Source organism: Magallana gigas, chromosome 2 (assembly GCF_963853765.1).
Source record: "Magallana gigas chromosome 2, xbMagGiga1.1, whole genome shotgun sequence".
Classification (NCBI taxonomy): Eukaryota; Metazoa; Mollusca; class Bivalvia; order Ostreida; family Ostreidae; genus Magallana; species Magallana gigas.
Genome location: NC_088854.1, coordinates 13,767,973 through 13,794,310, shown reverse-complemented (window position 1 = coordinate 13,794,310; position 26,338 = coordinate 13,767,973). Strand labels below are relative to the sequence as shown.

The 26,338-nt window shown below is 35.1% G+C and overlaps 1 protein-coding gene across 3 annotated transcripts; it reads right to left on the bottom strand.

The window, feature by feature from the left end:
• Window positions 1-1,607: 1,607 nt before the first annotated feature.
• LOC136272738 (tyrosine-protein phosphatase non-receptor type 23-like) lies at window positions 1,608-23,416 on the bottom strand. Of its 3 annotated transcripts, XM_066075146.1 has the most exons (32): window positions 23,259-23,416; window positions 20,719-20,793; window positions 20,360-20,487; window positions 18,910-19,036; window positions 18,604-18,738; window positions 17,539-17,700; window positions 17,082-17,240; window positions 16,933-16,991; window positions 16,607-16,686; window positions 16,337-16,451; window positions 16,181-16,246; window positions 15,939-16,078; window positions 14,825-14,916; window positions 14,433-14,637; window positions 14,157-14,317; window positions 13,280-13,431; window positions 12,746-12,939; window positions 12,230-12,522; window positions 10,871-12,131; window positions 9,226-10,764; window positions 8,856-9,004; window positions 8,067-8,216; window positions 7,661-7,849; window positions 7,326-7,422; window positions 5,912-5,976; window positions 5,466-5,603; window positions 5,222-5,350; window positions 4,935-4,987; window positions 4,038-4,142; window positions 3,444-3,643; window positions 3,303-3,346; window positions 3,031-3,170 (listed from the first exon to the last, which is right to left on the bottom strand). In XM_066075146.1, exons 1-31 carry the CDS (start codon window positions 23,343-23,345, stop codon window positions 3,333-3,335), a joined length of 6,519 nt encoding a protein of 2,172 aa, XP_065931218.1. In that variant the 5' UTR covers window positions 23,346-23,416; the 3' UTR covers window positions 3,031-3,170; window positions 3,303-3,332. The 3 variants fall into 3 exon arrangements, with proteins under 3 accessions (XP_065931216.1, XP_065931217.1, XP_065931218.1); XM_066075144.1 differs by lacking the exon at window positions 3,303-3,346 and having other exon boundaries at window positions 1,608-3,170; XM_066075145.1 differs by lacking the exons at window positions 3,303-3,346; window positions 8,067-8,216 and having other exon boundaries at window positions 1,608-3,170.
• Window positions 23,417-26,338: the final 2,922 nt, after the last annotated feature.

Genomic DNA, 26,338 nt, shown 5'->3' with positions numbered 1-26,338 from the left:
TAAAAAGGATATAAAACATACTACAATGATAAACTGCAAGATTTCCTTGTTATGCAACATATTTTAACCCTGAAAAATAATACAATCTGCACGCAACCAAAAAGCAACAAGAGGCCAAGTGCCTGTTTTGCTCACCTGAGCTAATTTTTACCCCTAACTTAAAAGTGCCCCTCTAGCTTGTCAGGTTTTTAAAAGAAGCTAACAAGATGCCATATTACTCACCTGAACAAGAGTTTCTGTATTTCCTTAAATATTTCATATATGAAACTCTTCTAAAATATAAAAGACCACAAAACATCCTCATATATTCCAAGACTTGACAAATCATAAAAAAAACTACAAAAAGATCAGGCATTGAACCTAGTTTTGGAACATAATGCCCTATAGTGCATATTCTAAGATGATTCAACTGACCAATCTAATTATCATAGAAGCCTCAGCGTATCGAACATAACAAAATAATGATAAAAACGGAAAAAGTAATAACAGCAGTCCTCCTTACTTGATATGAAGGTATGAGAATGCTTGCAAAGTAATACTAATATCACAAATTGAAGCATTGTAGTTCTTGAGAAGATTCTGAAAATTACTTCCCTAGATATTTCTATGTTGAACCTGATTGTCTGGTGAGTAAAATCAAAATAAGTCTAAGGGATGCAATGTAATAACACCCTGATGCACATGATAACATATAAAAATATTGTGCAAGATTTCAGAGTAACTTCTGAATGATAAAGATGTCAGATTTCCCCATTTCAAATGTTCAGAAATCTGTTTTCGTTCCTCTGACATTCTACGAGAAAAAAAAAATAAGAAATCTTCACAGACTTTCAATTTGTACTTCTCTGCCAGGAATGTACATTTTCAATAGAAATCATCAAAATTGGCAGACATGGTAACTTGAGACAGACTACACTGAATATAACATCATACTACTGTCTCTCACACTTTGACGATTTCTTTTACCAAAAATACACATATCTGCCAAAGAAATACAATTGAAATCGGTAGAAGGGGGAAAATCCCAGAGTTTTACACAGCAATGCAAATCCTCATAGAATTGTTATTTGTGCTGAAACCAAACAAGCTAGAGAGGCGTTTTTTTTCCGTAAGAAAATCAATTCTAATTCATACAGCTTTAAACTGACATGATGAAATCCACGTGCGATCCAGTGAATCAATGTTGGCGTATGAACTGCTTCAAAATGCAGTTTTACTTTAGTTAATTTAATGTTCACTTTAATTCAAATACAACGGAGCTATAAAAATAATTTTAACATCCTTCAATAATGTCTTCTTTGTAATCATGGTGTTAACTTTGTGTGGATTATTTCTTAATCAATCAAAAGTAAATCTACATTGTCCGAGAGCTTGGACTCCATGTTTTCTGGGCAGTTGCTCCTTTCCATTACTAGTGGTTTTGTGGCTTTATGATTAAGAATATTGCAAAAAATATTCTGAAAAATTTCAAAATAACTAAAACAGACATAATCAAACATTCGGCATAGTTGCAAGATAGCCATAAAGTTACACTATTGTATGTTAAAGAGAATGTTTCCATTACATGCAAATGGAACCTTCCTTTAGAAATTACAGGGACATGTACACTGATAAAACTTTATTTTATTTTGGATGTTCATTATGGGCAATAACAGTATATATAACACTCAATATAATACAAGTATAAACACATCTATCTCTCGTTAAATAGCTCATCAGTTGCACAACAAGGGGTTCTTTTAGAATAAATACATAATTACTCAGAAATGCCCTTAAAAGTCTCAACAAATCATACAAAAACAGGTTCATTCATGAAATAATTGAACCAATTATATTGATAATTTTGTAAGAGTTCGACTTTATTTCATCACAAATCTCGATTCCTTAAAGCAATATGAGCTGTATTTTTTAGAATTTTATTTTGCTGTAAAAACCTGTTAGTATGCTAAGTCTGCATGTAACTTAAACTTTTATGATAAATAAGGTTGGAAAAAAACATTAATTTTTGTCAGAGGAAAGATATCTCTTCTAAGGATCATATAGCAAATCAATTTTTGCACAGGACGACAATAATTCAATTTCGCTCCTATTAAGGCTCTTTCATGGCCCTTTTCACAAAAATTTGGCGAAAAGAAATTTAAAAACCATGATGTTTTTGTCGTTTTAGTAGAAAATAACATTTTCGTTTAAAAAAATCTCATCATGAAAATTGCAGCTCATATTGCTTTAATCAATCAATAACAAAATCATTGTGCCATAATTTTTTTTCCATACCAAAAAGATTACAGGATTATCTATATTATGCAAGGTAGATATGTATTCAATGCACAAATGTAATGTATCCACAACACCTAAGACAGCTTTCTCACCATGAATCACAGACATTTTGTTTTTCAAAAAAAAATGGAGCAAGCATTTTTGTCAAGGGATCAGCCATGTGACCTAAATCAAACATCAAAAGCAACATCTACAACAACTGCAGAAATTCCAGCATTCAGTTCTCATGGAATGTTTCATCAAACATAATCATTTATTTAAGGACCAAAGTGGGTCCAGTGAACTCAATGGGTCTGCTGGGTCACCAGAATGATCTGACAGTCCAGAGGTTTTCTGCTGAAAATTAGCTTTTGTTATTTTCTTTTTCCCTTCACTGGTTCCCAAGTCAAAAGTGTGAGGATTTTGTAAATCTGCCAAAGACAGCTGGTTCCCTGGCCTGACCGGCTGATGGAATGGGGATCCTTCTTTGGATTCTGGCGCCGAATCAAAACTTGGCAGTGACACTGAATCTAAGCTCCTGTGTGATGCCGAATCCAGGCTTTTCAGAGAAGAGTTTGATCCAGAGTGAGGCAGTTTCGGACTGCAGTGCACACTATCACTCTGTTGTTCTAGGCTTGTATCTGCCCCGTGTTCTTTTTCCTTTATGTCAGATCGTTGTACTACATCAGGAAGATTTTCTGATAAGCCTGATTTTGGGTGTTCAATCAATGTTCCTTTCTCATCTGCAGTAGGCTGTATGGCATGGAGACCCATTTTTGCAACATTTGTTCGTAAAACATTAACAGGCATAGAAGAACCAAACAACACATCTTCAGTCGGTGTCCACTGGTTAGATTTCTCTCCAGGATGTGGAAGTTTATCACCAAATGAGGCTTTTTTAACCAGAATTCCTTCTACAAATATATGTAATGTTTTGTATATATGCATCGTACAAATAAATCACAATGATCCCATGCAACACAAAATGTCAGAAGCCAACAAATAAATAAAGTTAAGCCACCTATGACTTTTCTTTTGGTTCTTACTGTAATAATATATTTTAAAGGGGGATGCTCCTATTTAACACTTTCTACAAAAAAGGAAGAAGCATTCTCATAAAAAAGAAATACTTGGATGGAAAAACCATGCACTAGAATTTCAGAAAACTAAACTGATGCTGCACTTACCTTTTGCTAAAATGTCTTGAGTATAGAATAGGATGGCTTCATATGCATATTTGAGCTGTAATTTTTCTTTCATGGCTAGACGTCTTTGACGAAACATTTTCTTGGCCACATCCATGATTCCCGATACTCCTTTTCCATGTTCAATGTCTTGCATACATGTGTATACCAACATAAACACACCTGTTCTGCCGATGCCATTGCTGAAATTCACAGAATTTCGAAGATAAAAGAGTTCCTAATCGTTTGCACAAATAAATGTCCTGAGAAACATAGTCAATCTATTAAGAGGAATATCTCTTATCACAAGAAAATGACCAAGGATCTTGCTAGTTTGTTTTTAACCTTTTTTTTTTATCTATATGGGAAAAATTGAGATCCACAAGCTCGAGTAAAATTACAAAGGCTTAATATCCAAAGAGGACTACTACATGCACCCATGTTAAATTGTTCAATATGATCTACTTCTGTGAAAATTTGCCTCTAGCAAATTTAAGATTGTACATGAACATCAACATGAAAATCAGACTTATAAATCATACATTACAAATGTATTTTCAAAGTAATAATGATTTGAGATCAAAATGTTTGAGTTACCCGCAATGGACTATAATTGGCTTCAACAGACTTCTTTGTTGTTTATAAAAGCTGTGGACTTCAGTAATAAATTGCAAAATAAAGGAAATATTCTCAGGGAAACCACTGGAAAAAATCAAATGAAAGTATTAAAAAAATATTAATAAATTCACTGGTTCCAGTATTTTTATACAAACATGGCAATATAACAATATTGTATATTATATACAATATTGTTATATTCAGTAGTATATTCTCACTATATAACTCTATATAGACGAATAGTCAATAATTGTAATATCAGCTCGTCCGAAAAATATTGACCGGTCAATATTTTTTAGATATTGACCGACTAGGAATAAAATCTAGAGAACATTCCCTCTATTTCAAATAATCGCCTCTGATTTGTTGATACGTAAACGGTGACGTAAATAATTCTTCGCGACTCCAAAACAAGGTGACGTCATAATAGACAGTCAGTCAAGGCAAGTAAACAACGAACGCGCAATGCAACGGTTTGCTATCATAACGGATATAAGGATTTGCGAATTACTGTGAAGTAAAATCAGGTAGAACACCTGTCTGATAATTCTTACGGTCGGCGGAATATCACAAGTGACCGTTTGATGCTGAGGATATTTTGGAAATGAGCTTTGCACAAAATTGAATTCGTGAATTCTTTGTTGAGCTGAGAAAATTACGGCGATCTGTTTTCAATTAATTTCTTAAATTTTGGTTTGTTTCTTCATATAACAAAACAAATGTTGACTGTGTTTTCGGGCAACATTGATTATATTAGCCCCCTTGGGACAAAAATATTGCCCTCCGCTTCGCGTCGGGCAATATTTCGTCCCTCGGGGGCTAATATAATCAATGTTGCCCTCAACCCCAGTCAATATTTGTATATTATATACTAACCTGACTGGCCAGTTCTTGTACTGTAGTTGTACCACTGTTCTTCCTTGCTTTTTCTACAGAATAAATCCAAGGTTAGAAGCAATTACGTATATACATGTATGTATGACGTTACAATGGTTTTATTAGGAATAAAGTAGGAAGATTACAGCACTTATCAAGTGTTAAAAAACAGTTGAAGAAAATTCAGCACAGTAAAACAGCAGCAGTATTTCCATTTATCACCTACATGTACCACAGAATACATCTGTACATATATACAACGTAAATGTAATTATACACATGCTAACCTCACTGTGGTTTACATGAATAATTCTTTCCACCCAGTTGACCTTGTCCTTTATACTTTGAAGAGTCAAGGTTATAGGACCATGGTATTCAGTTCGTCCTTTTTGCTGGGGCCAATACTCTGGGAATTTCTTTGTTAGAAAAAATATATAATTTGTTACATTGCATTATGATATGCAAATAATATTCAATGACCCAAAATATAATACATCGTTAGTTCCCAACAGTTCCTAAGATAAGACTTACCTTTCCTTGCTCCGTTTCACTGGAGAGCATCACAATGACCTCTGACCCCTGCTCATATACCATTACCCAGAAGTCTGTGAGTGTAACAGGAAGTGGTGACTGTGTTGTGATAAACTTTGGGCAATTAGGTGACAAGTCCTGCATAAATTTTAAGAAATGGTGATGAAGAATTATAAAAACATACCAATATATAAAGTATATGTAGTTACAAAAATATTTCAGCCAATAATACATTCATATTTATTAATGCATTCATAATTTCAAGCATTTTCTTTCATAACAATTTCTAATAAGAAAGAACAAATTAAAATCATAATTCAGCTGTCTTAAATTCTATTGAGCAGATATTCCTCCATGAATGCATGAATGAAAGAAAGAATTGGGTGACAGAAGAATATTTTTTTGACGATTTGGTTACCGGTATGTATAATCATTAAAAAGCTCACCACTACAGAACTTGCATTGATGTAATCATCTTTCATCGTGGCAAGTACTATTCGATTCTCATCATCTGGAAAATTTATTTTAGTAGTACTACTTAAAAGTCTTTTAAAATATTTAGCAATAAAAAATATAATTTCAAATAGATTTTAAAACACAGTATCTTCAACTAGAATTTAGAAACATAGGTAATCACAGATTACAAAGCTCACTGCGACATGGCATCACGTTAAAGATCTTGAATATTCATGGATACTGTGGTTTGACACAATATGGTTTATCATATGTTAAAAAATAATTGTTTGATAATCATTTCATAGGGTATTGTAAAGATACAATGTTTATCAATACACTAATATAAAATATGATATTGAAACCTATGATACCATACAATATACAATATTTTATGATACAATATAGTATCATATGATACAATATTGTTTTAAAAATTATGATTTTGTATCATAAGAAGCACCATCTTTGCAAATTTGGTTAAGTTAGGATCAGTAATAGCTAAGACATAATCATCATTATTATTATATATATATATTTGTTATATTCAGTAGTATATTCTCACTATATAACTCTATATAGACGAATAGTCAATAATTGTAATATCAGCTCGTCCGAAAAATATTGACCGGTCAATATTTTTTAGATATTGACCGGCTAGGAATAATATCTAGAGAACATTCCCTCTATTTCAAATAATCGCCTCTGATTTGTTGATTCGTAAACGGTGACGTAAATAATTCTTCGCGACTCCAAAACAAGGTGACGTCATAATAGACAGCGCAATGCAACGGTTTGCTATCATAACGGATATAAGGATTTGCGAATTACTGTGAAGTAAAATCAGGTAGAACACCTGTCTGATAATTCTTACGGTCGGCGGAATATCACAAGTGACCGTTTGATGCTGAGGATATTTTGGAAATGAACTTTGCACAAAATTGAATTCGTGAATTCTTTGTTGAGCTGAGAAAATTACGGCGATCTGTTTTCAATTAATTTCTTAAATTTTGGTTTGTTTCTTCATATAACAAAACAAATGTTGACTGTGTTTTCAGGCAACATTGATTATATTAGCCCCCTTGGGACGAAAATATTGCCCTCCGCTTCGCGTCGGGCAATATTTCGTCCCTCGGGGGCTAATATAATCAATGTTGCCCTCAACCCCAGTCAATATTTGTATAATATATATATATATATATATATATATATATATATATATATATATATATATATATATATATATATATATATATATATATATATATATATATATATATATATATATATTATAATGCTATAGGGTACATGTATATCTATAGAAATCAACCATGCATATTTCCTGTTCAGTTGATTTTCCTGTACATTAGTTGTTAAATTTATATACCATTAAGTAAAGTAACTCACATGGCATGCTGTCCTGTTCTCTGTTTTTGGCTGGGTAGCATCTAGCAATGGCCATAGAAGACTTCTTTCCCCCTCTATCCTGTTCATCTGTAAGTTCCTGTTAATGAACATATCGTCAGTCAACATGCATGCAGAAATATCAAATCAGAATACACTGTACTATTGAGTAAGAGCAGCTTAAAAAATGAAATATGAAATCAAAATAAGTACAGCCTGACACAGGTACTCGGTACATGATGACGCATATACACGTCACTCAAAATGTTATTGTAGCTAATGACCTTGTAATGCTGATAACATGTTTATTTTTTTATGAGACTGTACTAGAGAGTTACCTTCCAGGCCAGATCCAGGTTGGTGGGCCCTGAGCACGTTGGTTTCGTCAGACTCTCCACATACTTGGCCAGTTTCTCCACCTCCCCTACAAATCTGTCCTTCACCAGGGGGTCAGTGAATGGGCCCTTGGAGGACTGTCGAGCTAACTGATTCTTCAACACAGCTTCCTCTTTTTGTTGTTCAATTTCCTACATCAAAACACTTTTTTTTAAACCAAAAACATCAAAGCCAATATGATTCCCCCCCAAAATACTATGGGCATTCCTTATGAAATGCCATCTAAAAGCTATTTTTACACTTGTCAGGACTTCAGGTACATTTATGAATAGAACCTTGATCTACGATACGTACAAACACAATATTATATTTTTACAGTTATTCCATTTTTTTTTTCTTGTGCAGTACCTGTGCAGTAAGAACTTTGGGGGTAAGCATATGGTCAGTTGAGGATTTTGGGGGAATACTTGGACTGGTGGATAAAATGTCGTCCAGGGAGGTTGTAGAGGCACTGGAATCTTGACGTCGGTGAGATTTTTGCTGGGGGGCAATGGAAATCTACAGATGGCAATTCAAACTCAATCACATATCAAGTGTTTCTCACAAATAAAAGGGTGACATGAACATAATGTGAAATTTATAATATGCATGTAATTTCAAGGACATTCTGTTCCATAAAAGAGTGTGTTGTGGACCGATACACACAGAAGTGGCTTAATATTTTATTTTAGAGGACGTTCAGTTTTTTGTTTTGAAAATCAGATGTTACGAAACAGCATACCCATTTCTATGGAAAAGTGATAACAATAAGTAACAATGTTTTAAGACACCCAAATCTTATCAGTAATTAATTACCATATTAATCATTCATTGGCTATTAGCTTTCAGTGAAATGAATTCTACTAAGCAGTTCAAAAGCTTAACTAACAAAACCACTGACCAATCATTAATATGGCATATACACCCATGAACATATGTACAGTATAACAAGTTATTAGCAGCATGAAGTCAGTTGAACATTGCAGTGCACAATATGCCACAAATACCCTCTCTCTCTACTAATTTCATAAGCTCCAGTAATACCTACATGCCTGTTGGTAACATTTACAAATGGTAGCCTTACTTCTAAATATGCAAATAAAAAGTCATACAACAGGGCCAGAAGCGAGTCCCATTTTGTGTCACTGTAGAAATTACCTGTTTCATAGGTGGTGACAATGAGGATGTTGGCGGTGTTGTGGTTTGTGGTGTCATTTCCACAGGAGCTGGGTGGGGCTGGCTCACCACTAGTGGCTGTAATGGCTGCAGTGGTGCAGACTGAGAGGAGTCAAACAAGCCTTGAAGTTCTACAACATACAAAGAGGGCAAAACATTTACAAGTTTCTGATAAGGGTACATATATTACTTCAACATATACATGTATTTTAAATACCGGTATATTTTATTTCTTTTTTTTTTATCTTAATTTACTTAAATCAGTTATACAAAAGTATTTTTTACAGGAAAAATTTGCAAAAACCCCTCCCTGTGGTAGCCTTATTTTTTATCAAGATACATTTGTACTGACCTTGCTGACTGCCAGAAAGTTGATTTCTTTGTGGTTCCTGCACTGTCTGGTAGACGTTGGGAGCTTGTGGGCTGGCAGGATATGGCTGATGAGAACCACTGTTAGGTTGCTGGTACGATCCACCTCTGGCTGCCTGTGGGTAACCTCCTCCAATGGAGCTTTGATAAGCTGTGCCAGTGGACAACTGGGTTGAAGTTCCACTGGTAGTTTGGTATGAAACTCCAGAGGGATATTGATAATTTGACGCCGATGACATCTGTTGTTGTTGTTGTTGTTGGACAAGTCCTTGCTGTTGTTGCATAACTCCTTGTGGCAAATGTTGTGAAGGTGGCCCTTGTGCTTGCATCATTCCTTGATGAAGCATCCTATCCTGTGCTTGTTGTTGCTGTAGTTGAGTCATCTGTTGTGGATATTGTTGCTGCACCACTCGATGTATTTGTGATGGCTGTGCCATCTGTTGTCCAAACCTTTGTTGTGGAAATTGCTGAGTCATTTGTTGGGTAGGCTGCTGTGTCATTTGTTGTGGAGGTTGCTGAAACCTTTGTTGCTGAGGTTGTTGAACCATCTGTTGTGGAGGTTGTTGAACCATCTGTTGTGGAGGTTGTTGAACCATCTGTTGTGGAGGTTGTTGAACCATCTGTTGTGGAGGTTGTTGAACCATCTGTTGTGGAGGTTGTTGAACCATCTGTTGTGGAGGTTGCTGGGCCATCTGTTGTGGAGGTTGCTGTGCCATTTGCTGTGGCGGATGCTTAACCATTTGTTGTGGATAATGTCCCATTCGCTGTGGTGGCTGTGGCAGCTGTGTCATTTGTTGTGGAAGTTGTTGCTGTGTTCTTTCTTGTGTTTGCTGAGCCATATTTTGGGATTGTTGTTGCACTCCTGGATAACTAGCCATACTTTGCTGTGGATATCCTGATGCTTGTTGTTGGTAGTACATCTGCTGGCCAGTTTGCTGACTCAGTTGTTGGCCTTGTGAGAAGCTTCCACCACGGTCAGATGTTTGTGGCTGCACTTGAGATTGCATGTACTGTGGTCCCTGCTGAGATTGCAATTGTTGCTGAGGCTGATGCATGCTCATATAATTCCCTTGGTTGCCATACACATTTGAAGTAACAGTCTGAGTTTTGGTGTGAGTGGTAGACATGTTCATGTAAGACTGAGCAGAATTACTTGACATCACTGGATTCTGTGTTGCATTACTCATTTTGCTAAAGGACATAGCTGGCATAGACTGGGATGTATTGGCATAAGGCATGCCTGAGGGAAATCTCGGCATCTGCTGTTGAGCTGAAGGCAGCTGTGTTACTGAAACTTGCTGTTTAGCTGAAGCTTGTACTGATGATGTCTGAGTCAGGTTAGTGGCAGACTGGCTGGTGGATGACAGAGGGCCATATCCAAGATGTCCATACGTAAGAACTGGAACTGCGTTAGACTGAGAAAGGTTCTGTGTACTGATATGGCTAGTAGCAATGGCTGGGATAGACATGTGTGTGCTGGCATACGGCATGCCTGTTTGCATGTATAGCTTTCCAAATCCGTCTGAAAATGATATGAGAGAACATTTTTTATGTTAATAACTTAGTTCATCAGAATAGACCCCATGTACATTTAACATTGAATTTCATGTAAATATTCAGCAATTTACCTGTCTGATACCTAGGATCTTCTTTAGCATCATTTTCTTTCTTCTGGGCTTGAGGGAATTCTGCATCCCATTTTGAATTGTGAAGCTGTGGTCCACCAGACTGAATTGGAACGTAGCCACGATGATCGTGGGGCTGATGACCATATTCCAAGTTCCGCTCTCCACTGTCCACTGTGTAGAATTTATCAAAGCCATGGCTGATGGAAGTGGCAGGGCATGACTGATGGGTGCTGGCATAGGGCAGTCCCAAGTGTATGTTGGCCGGAGAGGCCCTTCCTCCTGTGTAAGGATCAATCTGGTTGGCCATAGCTAAATTTTTGTTTGGGGCATTCTGATTGGTTGGGTACCCACTGCTGTTTACTTGCTGATTAGCATACATGTTTTGCTGTTGGTTCATTTTTTGAACATCTGAGGCCACTGAGTTTGAATACTGTTGTTGACTTTGACTAACAACTCCTTGGAATTGCTGTGCTTGACTAATTTGCTGTGGCTGTTGCACGGAAACATTTTGAAATGTGGGCTGATATTGACTTTGATAAAACTGACTCCCATGAGATGAAGGCCCTGAACCAACATTATCGACAGCTTGTGCTTGACTAACAACCATATTGGACTGACTGTGCTGTAATTGACTAGAGGGAATCTGTTGACCTGTCATCATCTGAGTGAAAGAATGACCTGATTGTTGGTCTACAGTAGCTGTGGCAGCAGAGAGTCTAGGATCTCTAACCTGTGGGAACTGTCTGGGATCGTCTTTGTAATAATTGGCCGGTGGCTGAGTAGGTATCATTCCTTGTCTGCTTGAATCTGAACCTGACGCTGGCATCTGACCTTGAGGAACACCCTGATATCCAGGCATTTGCCCTTGAGACATTGCTGGATATTGTGAGCTCTGACCCTGGGGAAGATAACCTGAATTATATCCTACTGGCAAGCTGTGATATTCTTGGCTCTTTGTTGGATTCTGGGCTCCATTGTGTGGCACAGGGCTCAATGACTGGGATCTGAACTGTTGCCGTGGTAATGGACTATGGGCAGGTGATGGAAGGGCAGGGCTCGGAGCAGGACTTGGACCAGGAGAGGAGTAGGATTGCCCTACATCAACATGTGTGGGATTGAAGGGGGGCCTAAATGTTGGAGATGCCGATTGGCCTCTTGTTGGATGTTGGCTTCCTGTGAAAGCAGAGACTTGTGGAATTGATGGATTCTGCAGATCTGCTCTAGGAAGATAACTGCTTAAGTCTCCTTGATTTGGCAAGTTCTGCAATAAATATATGAGAAAATTCTTTAAATATGATAAAGTTAATCATAAAATCTATATTATTTTTCAGTAAAATTGTCTCTGCTGAGTTAACATACCTGAGGCAGACTGGGTGCTGAGCCAGGTAAATCACCTGGCATCGACCCCACATTGTCAGACTCGGGCCGAGAAGAACTTCTTTTATTCTTATCTCTGTCTTTGCCAAAAGTCTTTGGTTTCATGAAAGGTAAATAGTCTTTTAACTTTGGTCCTTCGAATCCAGGAATAGTGTTCAGTGTTGGTTGTGGGGGCATTGTGGCCGTGGGGAGAGAACCATCACAAGCTATAGAAGCACTGGCGGGGTCAGGAACTGTATTGTCTGGCTTGGGGGCCATTGGTCTAGGAGGAGGATCTGAAATTCAAATTTCACATAATAAAATCTTCTTAATGTTAACATTTTATTCCTAGGAGTACTTTAAGCCCAAGCTTAAATTCTCTCTCCAAAAAAAACTTATTACATAATTTTTTTTCATTTAATGAATTTGAATCCATATTATGAACAAGAACATTTTGGATTTACATCAAAGCAATCCATTATTTCAGCTAATACTGGGTATAACAGCTTGTATATGTACCTTTGGGTTTATGCCTGTTCATTATTTGTTCTCTTTCCTCAGCCTGAATCTTACACAACCCCTGACAGCGAGTCAAAAGTTTGGAAACATTGCTTTCTAGTTTCCTATAAAATTCCTGTCCTTTTTGAGACTTTGCCAGCAGATCTTCATACACATCAAAGGAATTCATCAGATCCTTGATCATCATTTCTCGCCTACAAACATAATGAAGCACCTCTTTAAAGCAATGCACAGTACATACTGGACACACAAACATTAAGAAACATACAGCCTCTTTAACATAGTTCACAATACATGTACATACTAATGCACATACAAATCCTATCACAATTTGCAAAATAAAAATTTACATTTAAGTGTGCTAATTTTAGGTAGTTAAATTAGGTTATCACTATACAAGAATCCATTACCCCAATCATGACCAATCATATTGGATAACTAACATTTACATATCTAAATGTAATTAATGCGGTGTTTACAATCATAATTCCATACACAAAACATCATAAATACAAAAATATAAACAGAATTTACCTTGCGGCAACCTCACTGAATTTCCTGCGTATTGGTGCGTACTTAACATTAGCATCTGTCAGTGCTCGAAGTATGTTGTCCTGAGCCCTCAGATTTTGCATAATCAACTCTTCAACCTTCTTGTGCTTCTGAATTTCCTGGTCAAACATCACCTACAAACACAAATCAAAGTACTGAAGAACTGACGGGAGTTGATTTTGTCGATGTTTATTTATTTTAAAATCAATGATATCTTATTTTGCATGACAAGTACCTGTAGTTTCTAATTTGAATTACACACATTTTTATAATATGAATTTTTGGACTTTTTCGACAAGAATGTCGTGAAACCCCCATAAGAATCATGTTAAATAATAAAGATTTAAAGATAAAATTAATTCAATCAAACTTCGTATCAGTAATAGAAATATTTCTCGAAAATTGTATGGATTGAACTCTATTCTCGGTCAACCAAACGCTCGGCTGACACTGTAAATCTCCGACAAGGATTTACGGAGACAGCCGAGCGTCGAGTTGAACGAGACTATATTGAACTCTGGCGTAGAAATACATACAACTACAAAAAATATTTAAATTGTTCGTACCATTTAAAATCTGACTATTTTCAAGGTATTTATAAATAAGTTTCCTTGAAAAAACAATGCTTAAGCATCCATTACATCGAATTTATCAATTATTTTCAAGAACTAAGTCTTGTCAGCACCAATGATTTGTGCAGAAGTCCAAACACTTTTTCACTTTCGGTTTGTCTGAGTAACTGCATAGGAGAGTTGATTAAAATCAACTCCCAAAAATGGCTTAACAATTAAGTAGACGATTCATATTTCACTACTTTAATATTCGTTAATTTTCAACAGGTACAATTCCACTTTCTCACCTGCTTGTTACCCCCCTCCTGCGTCACAATTCTGTGAGTGATATCATCTTTCTGGACCTCCGTCCTAAACTGTTCTTCCAGCATATTTCTCTGGGATTTCATTTCCTCCACCTTGGATATCAGTCTTTTCAGGTCACCAGTAACAGCATCATCCTCCGAACCTAAAATTTAAATTCAATCATTTTAGTCTTTACATTATGAAAATATTTCAATTTCTACAATAATATGCCTGCATAAATGATAAAAAATGAATAAATAAATGGAAAGTATACCCACTTTTCTCTTTATCTTTAGATGGTAATGCATTCTTGATGTCTTCAATAGGCCCACCGAGGAGCTTTAGATTGGTAATGTGAGCATTCATTGCTTTGTGCAGATCGTTGTTGGATTGACTTCCCTTCCTATGGCCCTCAGAAAATAATGCAAGTTCCTTTCTGATGTTTTCAAACATAGGATTTGTTGATCGCTTGCCAAACTGCTTCTATAACACAAAATTTGCTTAATATGATCAAATTTCAAAAATATGAAGTACATACTTTCTAATACTTTTCACTGGGTTAAAAAGATTTTTACAATACCGGTAATATAGCTATAAATAAAATTCCATTTTTACTATAGTCAAAATTAAAACTCTATAATTGGTGTGTTTTTTTTTTTAATTCAAGAACCTGAAAATTTTCCTCTTCCTCCACTTCGTTATCGAGAAGTGCAGTGATGTCTTTTAAATTCACATCAACCTCTGTAGCCACATTTGAAACACCTGAAAATTGATGAGACATTATACACATAATGTCATTAAAAAGCGAAGATTTACTACCTTTACAAGCACAGGATCAACAAAGACCTCTATCAATTTTCCTCATATTTAGGACTTGAACACCATGTCATATTATGTTACCTCACTAAACCAAGACATATACAGATATAGTCAAACTTTGTTAGCTCAAACTAGATGGGAACACAGAGATAATCAAAGTACTGAAGTACTGAAAGCCCGGCTCTTTTGGTATGTCTTTATGCTTATTGTGTAGTAAGGACTGAATCTCTCTCTCTCTCTCTCTCTCTCTCTCTCTCTCTCTCTCTCTCTCTCTCTCTCTCTCTCTTAATGTCAGCAAAGCGTCAGAGAGCGACCAAATTTTGTAAGCGGCTATAAACAAAAAAATATGTCTGTCTAGTTCAACAGTTGCTGCCTTAAATTTAGCAACAAGCGTTATAATATTCAATCCCCATTTCTTCAACGCGCAGCAAAGTAGTTCATGGAAATTCATGCGCATTGTATTTGTCAAAAATGCATAGTCTTGTTTTTAAAACGTTATTAATAAGAAAACTAAACTATTTCTCTCGAAATTAAAAAAAGAAAAAAAGAAAAAATGCCAACACTTTTGACAAAACATGACTCTTTGTGTAACTATTTGGTATAGCGGAAGCTTTTACTTTGATGCTGTTTGGTTTTTTGTTTACTTTGCTATTTACAGTAACATTGGCGATTTGCCTGCCTAGAGCCAGGACTCTGCTTTTAGCAGAGCCCGGCTAAAAATATAAAATTTTATTTTGTGTTCTGTTACATTAACACAAAACACTGTGGATTCATTATCATTCATGGTGGTGTAATTTTCATTGATATCTCATATTAATGAATTTGTATCCTCTAAAAGAAAGAAAGAGTCTTTTTACATTATACATAAAAGCAAATCCAAAATATCTTATTCCAATGCATCCTTAAAAATTGGATAATTAACAAAAATGTCAGTAATTCTACAATTACAAGTCATGAACATGTACCTGACATGGCTTCCACCAAATCTTTGATAGCGTTGGGTTTGACAGACACGGCAGCACATTTCTCCAGGAGAGCCTGGGGCAGATTCTCTGGCTCGAAGCTCAAGCTTGATTGGTCTATGTTCAGAGAAGACATAAATTGTCTGAAAAAAAATATACCTATACATGTATATCACTTTATTTCCAAAAACAAATCAAATAAAATTCTATCAAATTGTGACAACAATTTTTTAAATTTCACTTACACAAGTTCAGCATTTTTGTCTTCTATATTTCCACATACTCTTCTTATGAGTTTGGCCTTTTCTTCACTGAAATCAACATTAAGAAATTTTCAAAACTATAAAGTAGAAAAATCACTCTCTCTATTAATTTTTCAATTCAGTTCAACCTGAATTTACCTGTATAGTGATGAAGCCTCGTGAGCTTCCATTGGGACCAGTTTCTGAAATAAATCTGGACCAGACACATCTGGGTCACTGGGGTTAAAGGTTATACCCTTCACTAGAGAGGCCCCTAAAACAAAAATATGCACACAGTAAAAGTTCAGTCATTTATGGGGCAACAAATGATTACATAATCCTCTTCATAACTCTTGCTGCTTTATATCATTACAGTCTAATACAATTACAAATATTGAATACAATTCAGAAGTGACTGCATAGTATTACCTTTCACCTCTGGTAGGCTGTCAAAATCTGGAACTTTGTCATGGTAAACAAAATCATTGTCCTTCTTCGCAGACTGGTACCTAGGAAAATATCAACTACCGGTATATGTACAGTGAACTTATTGCATGAAAACCTCAATATACAGAATGTTTATCAGTAATTCATTGAGAAAAAAAAATAACATGTAAAATCATTGACAACTGTATCAAAGTCAATTTTGCAATTGTTTATTTATTTTTCTGTCCATATCTTAGCATATTTCATCAACTTTTTTAACTTCCCTCTGATAAAAATTAAACTTAATACAAGTACAGTAGATCACTTACTTTCCTCCTATGACATCCATAGCAAATCTAAAAGATTCTTGAATATCACCATCTTCACTCTGTAAACCAAAATGAAGACTTAAGGCATATTTACACAACACACAAGTATAACCTGCATCAAGAGGTCAATGTTTAACCCCCACACTAACCTTGCCCTTCTTGATACACTCGTTAAGCTTGTTGAATGCCTCTGTGTAGTAGGCCAGACACTCCCCCCACTTCTGATGTTCCTCGGACTGCTTACCCATGTAGAAGCAGGTGATACACTCATAAAACTGGCTCTTAAGCTCCATTCTTTTTTTCCACTCCTATAAATTCACAAAAAATCAACCTTTTCTACAAATTGCATGTATAAACATTCATCTATAATAAGGTATCTGTATGGAGTATTCATTTTTACAGCACAGTAATTTTGCTGGCTCAGAGACTTAAATCAAACATTGAGGTGCAGAAGAATTTTTATTACTGTAATTTCATCCATATTCACAGATCAAAAAAATGAACTTTTAAGATTGAAAGTACAATGCATCTCTCAATAGAATTGTGCTCATGATAATTAAAAGTTAATTCATACAGATATGTAAATAATGTAAGATAATAACAAACCTTGTATTTCCGAGATGGCACTATCCCTTCCTTGTAAGCAGGTTCCAAAGATTTCAAAGCCAAGTTGTTGAATTCCACAATCTGGGCGGACACTTTGGCTGTGATGGAGCTTTTTCTGCTGTCAATCATGGACTTCTCCAGAATACACTCCTGTGCTTGTGCCTGTCAGTATTCATAGATATTGAAACTTTTTTCAATTTTTTCAATTTTGAATTTTGTTTTCATATGTGTAGTACAGTAATTGCACAGCAACATTCTCATATAGAAAGATAAGTCAAAACAGACAGCAATTAACCATAATGTAAAGAAAACTGATGCGTAAGGAACCACAGTAAAACTTGTTGAATCCGGTTGTTGTGCATTCCGGCATAATGTCTTATCCAGTGAAATGATTCAATCCTTTGACGTTTTCTTATCATTTTGTGCTTAATAAATGTTGTGCAATTCCGATCTTGTCTATTCTGTAAACCAGCCAAGATATACAAAAGCAACCACTAATAATTAGTGTGAGTTATCTACCGTAATCCGACCACTTATTGATCGATGATTCAAGGAGGCCATACGCGGGTTCATTACTGCCCAATATTCTCTTGATATAAACAACGATAAATATAAATCCAAACTAGCAACTCATTTTCAGTGTGTTTAGATTAAAGTATTGTTATAATACACTCTTTTTTCAGTCAAAATTATATTAAAAGTGGGGGATGTTTAAACCTATTTTTTCAGGCCCTGATTATGGATACCGCAGGAGTAAACTGCTGATAGCGTTTGTAATGTGCGTTGTATGGTTATACTTACAGAGTTACATCTTCTGTGTCAAAAATGCTTCATTATTTATTTTATTTAATTCCAATGTATTTGAATATTTATATATCATCACAATACTATATCAAATAAGTCCTTGCCAGTGTATTTGCCATTACGTAATCAGCCACCTGTTGACTCGTTGAGTGGTCAAATTTTGGACAAGCATAAATTTTGTTACTACTAATGTAATTAAATCACCACTGAAATTTTTGTTCAAGTTCAATTACTAGTACACATCAGAATAATTGTACTTACCAGCATCAAATTGACATGAAACGTCAGAAGCTCGTGCGAAAAGTCGAGGCTCATCATGGCTGATCCAAAGTGGTCTCGGAGATATTCAAAGGCCCCCGAGGCACACTGAAAGTGTGTGCAGGCTACCTTCATACTCTGTAAAACAGAACATAAAGCTTACAAGAATTTCAAAAGGAATAAATAGAATTAAATTCACATGTACTGGTAATACCAACAAAAAATGTTCACACTCAATTTCAATCCAAGAATTACCAGTACTTTACAAGTTTTAGCTCTTTAACAAAATATTGTATTAAACTTATTTACATCTGCATTTGTTCTCGTTTCCATGGACCCAAGGATAGAGTGTAGAGCTCCAATGTTGTAAAGCACTGAAGCCTGCTCAAATTTGATGTCTGCTAGGGTGACTTCTCTTGCCATGAAAATGTCCTCCCTAAAATGTCCATAATTGGAATGCATAAACTGATTGGTTTTAACCAATGTGTGAGACCCAACAACAATCATAGATTTCTAGTGTATTGAAAACATTTCAGGGTTTGTTTTCCCCATTGGATTGTGTTTGCACAAATATGATGTGTGCGAGATCAAATCTACCACTTCTGTGTGATTCTAATTGAAACTTCAAGACATTAATGACAACCTGAGAGGGATATTTACATGCAAAAGTTGATGCAAAATGAACATAAAATTTTTTACAGGTCTTCTACAAGAAATAAATGGCAAATCTCATGCATATATTGCATCACAGACTAGTGAAAATAATTACCAGGTATTTTATCATAAATCTATTATCTTGCTGGTAGGTAACACAACAAATTATACACAATGTAATATTACAGTATGTCTGATAAACTACACCAATAAAATTTATGATGACACATCTTTTCACTCTACATTTAGTTGTACATTCTCTGCACAGTTTTCCTTTGAAAGGATAATATGGTACACTTTTCAAAACACAACTTTAATGAGCATGGATAGAATTGGCTTTTCAAATCAACAACACAGAAATATCAGGTTGTTTTGAGGGCAGTTTCCATACTTACGTCAGGTACCTTAAACATTCATAAAATGATTCAGTGTTAGTAAGGGTTAGCGTGACTGAACAGCCATGCAGAAAAATTATAATAAAATCACATTTACATTTAATATTTCATCATACAGGTTTTCCTTAAAAGGAAAAGATGATCACGATTTTGTCCTTTGAAACCTACATGTACTGGTACATCTACATTAGATCTAACTAGTAAGCAAATGCTCCTCTGCATAAAAAATCAAATAACTTTGGCTATCTCAAAAAGGTTTATGGAAAGAAAAACACTTCCTTGTAAAAAAAAAAAACCACTAGAGAACTTGAACAAGGTCCAAATTAATCTCCTCTAATATCAAAGCTGACTTATTAAAAAACAGTGAACTATCTTTATCATTATTAAGTTTGTATTTTGATTTTCAAAAAGTTGTTTGAATAAGTGAAATGATGTACTATAGTGTATATATTTCTAATATGGATACTATATGTATCTACTCTATTTATTGAGTGTTTGTTAGGTTTTCCTAACAAAGGAAGGGAGGCAAGCCAATGGATCTAAAAGATGCAGTTCTTATTTTATAACTTGTATTATCTAACAGTCTTGATGAACTCTAAACTACCAACATACAAACCTAAACATAACATCATTAACAGGATTGAAAAAGGGTACTACTTCTAGACTAGTTTGAAAATATTTAAGTGAAAAGAATTGATAAAAATCTTTACCATGTAAACGGCAGAGCAGCTTGGCCCCCATCAGTCATCGGAAATCTTCCCTGAAGAAATTGCAACTGAGCATAGTATTTTTTTAAGGTACTGCAACCCATGAAGTCATGTGATACGTGCACTGCACTCTGTAATGATAAAAATTCACCATTACAATGTATTTTAGGATGAGTCTTCAAGAATGAAAATCCCAAATACCCAGTACAAGATAATTTGATAATTCCATAGATTGTTAATGAGGTAAGAATGCTTTCATATAAAAAAGAAATAAATTACCAGTATATGAATCTTGAATTCAGAAAATTAATTGGTATCAAGGGAAAAATGTTCTCCATATTCCAATTAAAAATCTGTATTACCTGTCGAAGCTGTTCAAGATCAGTGCAAGCTTTGTTGTAATCTGCTGGATCTTCTCCATAATTGTCTCTTATATACTGAGAAAATAAACAGAAATTTTCAAACCTTATCATTAGAAAAAAATCACTGTTTATTCTATTTTTATCACTGCATCTTGAAACAAATTTTAAAAAATGTTCAACTGCAAAGCTTTTTTTAATATTATTTTATTCACATTATATTGTTTAATCAAATGCTATATAAATGTATTTATAATATTCAACCAAAATGTGAATGTCAGTTGTCAAGTTTCAAGCAAGATAGAGGGCTCACATCTTCGTGAGAAGCGGTGCGGATCAGAAACCCTTGGCTAGCGGAGATGCAGGGCTCACAATTCTTTGTTACGTGAAAATTGCATAGTAATAACTACCAGTGTACCCTGTTTACGCAAGAGATGCCAAAACTGAAAGGAGGATATTAATCTTTTTTTGTTGGGGAGGGAAATGTTGTTGCTTTCTTTAATGTTGACATACTTGATTATCTTTTGTATATCTTTTGTTACAGATCTGTCATCATCTGTGTGAATCAAAATAATGTCAATAAAAATGTCTTTTGGGGTTAAGAAACATCCGAGTCCCTTTTTTATATCTGTGTTGGTCAGACCGCTTCATGTATCTTCATCAGTTAGCTTAATTTGTAAAGCACCATAATCATTTGAATCCCCGTTTTGTTTGTCATTATTTCTCCTAACCTTTTACATTTGGTGCAGTGCCAACCCCTGCAAGTGCCAGGGGGAAAAGAACCTACCCTGGGATAATGATGGAATGTGACGCTCAGACCAATTCTAATACTTCTGCCAGATACTCAAAGAATCAGGGGGCCTGGGATTGAATCCCAGTCTTGTCTGTCATTATTTCTCCTACTGTTTTACATATCCATAGCAGACAGTCTTAAAGTATTAACCAGCACAGCAATAGGTGGGCAAAGCCCGCCTCCCAAAGCAAGCCTTATAATAACACGTAAATATGGGAAAATCCAGAGTGGTCAAAAACTGTCGGCCCAACCGGCAAGGCCAGTTAAAATTTGTCTGGACTGATAACTTTATGGAAATCGTCATTCCAAATGACCCATTGAAAAAAATTGGGCATGATGCTAATTTTATCAGTTAGGATCGGGATACAGTGGTGAGGTCATATAAACAGCAATGGCGGCATTGTTGATCGAGTCTGTCAAGAGAAGTCACGAAACCGGGCTAATTAAAAATATTTTACGAGAACACCAATGGTCCTTGAGAGTTCATAGCTATGATACAGAATTTCTTTATTATAGTTCAGCCACTTCCAATCAGCCTATAAGCCATCTCGGAACTTGGGAAGACAACGGGGGTCTTCATTATTCAAGATTTTCAAACAAGAGTTGATGTTGCAGTAGTAAGAGTGCAGTAAAGACAAAGTGCCACTGAGAGGGTTGAAAATGACGACTCAGAAAATGAAGAAATGAATTATGAAAGTAAGGGTAAAATGAACTGACTGATAATCAGAGGCTGTCACACTTGATATTGATTTTTTTTTATGAAATTGTACTCATATCAAATAAAAGGGGTACTAAGGGCTGAAAATTTTTCTTCAGGCTCATGGGCACCGCTATATAGGCCGCCATTTTGTTCAACAAAATGAGTGGCGCTTTTCTATGTTCATTGTCCACTAACTCTATTAAAAATTTTCAAAGGAAAGTAATTCAAATAAAAATAATTGTCTACGCATACGAGGAAAGTTTCAACAGTGCTTTGATTAGGAGATAAGACTAGATCCACATGTGTCATATCAAATAATTAAATGGGGAAAAAAGACATTAACGACAATGAACCAATCTCTTTTATACTGAATAAAGTATAGCTAGAAAATTTATCAACTTATGAAATGAATAACATTGAACAAAGAAATAACTAAATTCTCTGAATCTGACACAAATTTTTCTTCATCTATTTATGAAGACAAAACTTTTTGTTTTACGTATGAAACACGATGTCATTATGTAGACTGAGACATTTAGATTTGAGTAGGCAGGTGGATCCTACTGCCTTGCGTTTCAAACCATAACGTTACAAATCTGCGCTCCGCCCATCAGTCACACCATTTATATACAACTCTAATTACATCTCATTAATGATTTAGGCATTTAATTCCAACGTTTTTAACTGAAATAGAGAAAAGTTTTAATTGAAAAGATATTATTAATATTCTAACAGGATATGTTACATTGTCTTAATTGTTGTTCCACTTTCAAGACAGTAGACCTGTAGACTACTACGTAATTATCATATGTTCTTCATAATTCTTTCATTTCACCACGACTAAAGAATCAGAATTCTCAAATAAAATCATCTTTTAATTTTCCCGGTTTATGACATTAAACATGAAGCTCTGACTCTGTGATACATTCATAAATCATGACAAAATCATGAAAATGACGTCAAAATATAGAATAGAGTATTTGTGTGTTTACAGTCAACCTTTACAAGACGATTACAAAATGAGATCACAATATACATCTTGAGATAAACCTGTTTTAATACTGGTCCAAAATCCACATATTCTGGGCTTGTTTTAAGCTCGAAAGCTATCATCGGCAGTCGAGGCACTGCCTCCATCTTTGTTTTTACTGGTGTACGTAAATGACGAAAACTAATCCGTAGTGTAAATTCCGGTTTCAGCGCATGAACATGTGACTATGATTTAATTCCTATAGGACTGATTTCATTTATGATACTGTATTTTCAGCCCAGAACGAAGTAATAATCTCGCTATACCAGTATAATTGGACCGGCTAGGCCTAAGTCAATGGAAGTCTAGAAGCGCCATGCTCCGGTGCTTACCGCAAAAATCTGCCCCGATCAGGTCAAATCAGAATCTGCTCCTTCATCAAACAAAAGGTGTTTTTTGGAGGGGGGGGGGGGTAGGTGGAAATTAAAAGGTTGGCGAAAATCAGCCATATAGCATCTCAAAAACCCTAATCCTGAGGGGGTGTTAGTCTAAGATTTACCTTTAATATTTATTCTATAATATCGGCCCCAAAAGAGGGGCGCCTGTAAAGTGCGAAACGAAATCGAAACGAAACGAAACGAAATCAAACGAAACGAAACGAAACCAATCGAAACGAAACGAAATCAATCGAAACGAAACGAAATCAAACGAAACGAAACCAAAAATCGAAACGAAACGAAACGGAATTTAAACAAAACTAATATCAATTTTGACTACATAAAAATGAAAAAAAACTTCATTGAAATAAATTTTTGAACCATAAAATATAACTACCTGTATGTTTCAGATTGGCGCTGTAAATTATGAAGCTGATTATCCGACATTTGCAAAAATTATATTATTATGTACATTCCTATACCTTTTAATGTATCTAATTTGTTTCATTAAATGATAAAATTATATTCAGACGTTTTGAGAGAGAGAGAGAGAGAGAGAGAGAGAGAGCTGCCTTAAAACTTATCAGCGACATCACATAGCAAAGTATATACGCAAGTTTGGGAGAGAGAGAAAGAAAGAAAGAGAGAGATAGAAATATGAGGATGATACTAAAGGGGACATTCTAACATCAATTTTCTTTCTGTCGATTTGAAATATTGTAAAAACGAAACGATCGAATACAATATGATTTAGAGCATACTGGTTGGTTACCAGTTTCTAACATATAATAAGAATTGTTGTAATATGTATAGCATGAATTTGGACGTCGTAATTTGACAAAATTAACTAGCAATATAAAGATGATTATACTGTAAACGTATTATAAAACTGTCTTCACCCCTTTGGCGGCTATGTATTCTATTTTGCGTTTTTGGCGGAAAACGGCGTCCGCAAAATCAAGTACATTGCCAAATGTAAAATATATAAGTAGATGAAAAGGTAAATTCAGAAATGCGCTAAATCAAATCCATGCTAACTTGTTGAAAAATTATATTCCGCCAAATATTGTACACCCTAAATATAGTGCTTTTTCAGTATTTACGGAGACATTCCAACTACACTTTTTTTTTATATCGACATGAAATATTGTAAAAATGATTCAAATACATTGTGCGTTCGTGTGAAAGGGAGAGAAAGAGGAGATCATGTTTGATTTAAGGTAGAAAAACAGGTAAAAAACCTCTTTATATTGCACTTTAATTTTGTCAAATTACGACGTCTAAATTCATGCTATACATATTACAACAATTCTTATTATATGTTAGAAACTGGTAACCAACCAGTATGCTATAAATCACATTGTATTCGATCGTTTCATTTTAACAATATTTCAAATCGATAGAAAGAAAATTGTTCTTAGAATGTCCCCTTCAGTATCATCATCATATCTCTATCTCTCTCTTTTCTATGGAACGCCATGGCTGCCTTATGTTAGATGATTTTATTATATGCTGTGGGTCTATTATTATATGCTGTGGTTCTATAATTATATGCTGTGGGTCTATAATTATATGCTGTGGGTCTATTATTATATGCTGTGGGTCTATTATTATATGCTGTGGTTCTATAATTATATGCTGTGGGTCTATTATTATATGCTGTGGTTTTATAATTATATGCTGTGGGTCTATTATTATATGCTGTGGTTCTATAATTATATGCTGTGGTTCTATAATTATATGCTGTGGGTCTATTATTATATGCTGTGGGTTCAATTATATGCTGTGGGTTCATAATTATATGCTGTGGGTCTATTATTATATGCTGTGGGTCTATTATTATATGCTGTGGGTTCATAATTATATGCTGTGGTTTCATTATTGTATGCTGTGGTTTCATAATTATATGCTGTGGGTTCATTATTATATGCTGTGGTTTCATTATTATATGCTGTGGTTTCATTATTATATGCTGTGGGTTCATAATTATATGCTGTGGTTTCATTATTATATGCTGTGGTTTCATTATTATATGCTGTGGGTTCATAATTATATGCTGTGGGTTCATTATTATATGCTGTGGGTTCATTATTATATGCTGTGGGTTCATAATTATATATGCTGTCGTTTATTCGAAACTAGCTATTCGAATTCGGATTTCTCGTTTTGGAGTTTACATTTACAAGCACTTTCAGCTGACACCAAGGACAATGGTCGTGTGACCTTGACTGAGACCCATATGCTAAAAATTGCTTTTCAGAACTTTGTTGTCCCCGGGCGCATAGTGTTTCACAAACACATCTTGTTTCAATTTATCAATATTATACTTTCAGACAAAGCAGAAAATGTGTTTGTGTTTTAAATCTTTTATACAATAAAAAATGATTAAAATACTGAGTATGCAAAATTGATTTCTTGTTTTATTTACTATTATCAACTATAATAATTTAAGCTTTACTATTAATCGTTGATGTTTTAAAAGATTCTCTAAAGGGAGTGTGCTATTAAAAATCAAGTACAAGCTTGAGAATCTATACTGTCATTTGAGAGTACGTTACTGAAAGTCCAAGTAGCTCAAAAAATTCTATGTCTCGGCATCTCTTAGCGCAGCCGTACGTGTTTGCTCACGAATTCTATCAGGACACATTTTTATGCGTCCGAATCGTATATTGTTTTTGTCCTGTTTGTCTGTCTGTTGTCAACTTTAACCTTCGCCATAACTT

Excerpts from the sequence above, each read along its gene's own strand:
- LOC136272738 (XM_066075144.1), bottom strand. The coding sequence starts at position 23,345 with ATGGAGGCAGTGCCTCGACTGCCGATGATAGCTTTCGAGCTTAAAACA. Across the intron at positions 20,488-20,718 it reads ATCTTGAACAGCTTCGACAG|AGTGCAGTGCACGTATCACA; the intron begins GTAATACAGATT and ends TTATCATTACAG. Across the intron at positions 13,432-14,156 it reads AGGAGGGGGGTAACAAGCAG|GTGATGTTTGACCAGGAAAT; the intron begins GTGAGAAAGTGG and ends TTGTGTTTGTAG.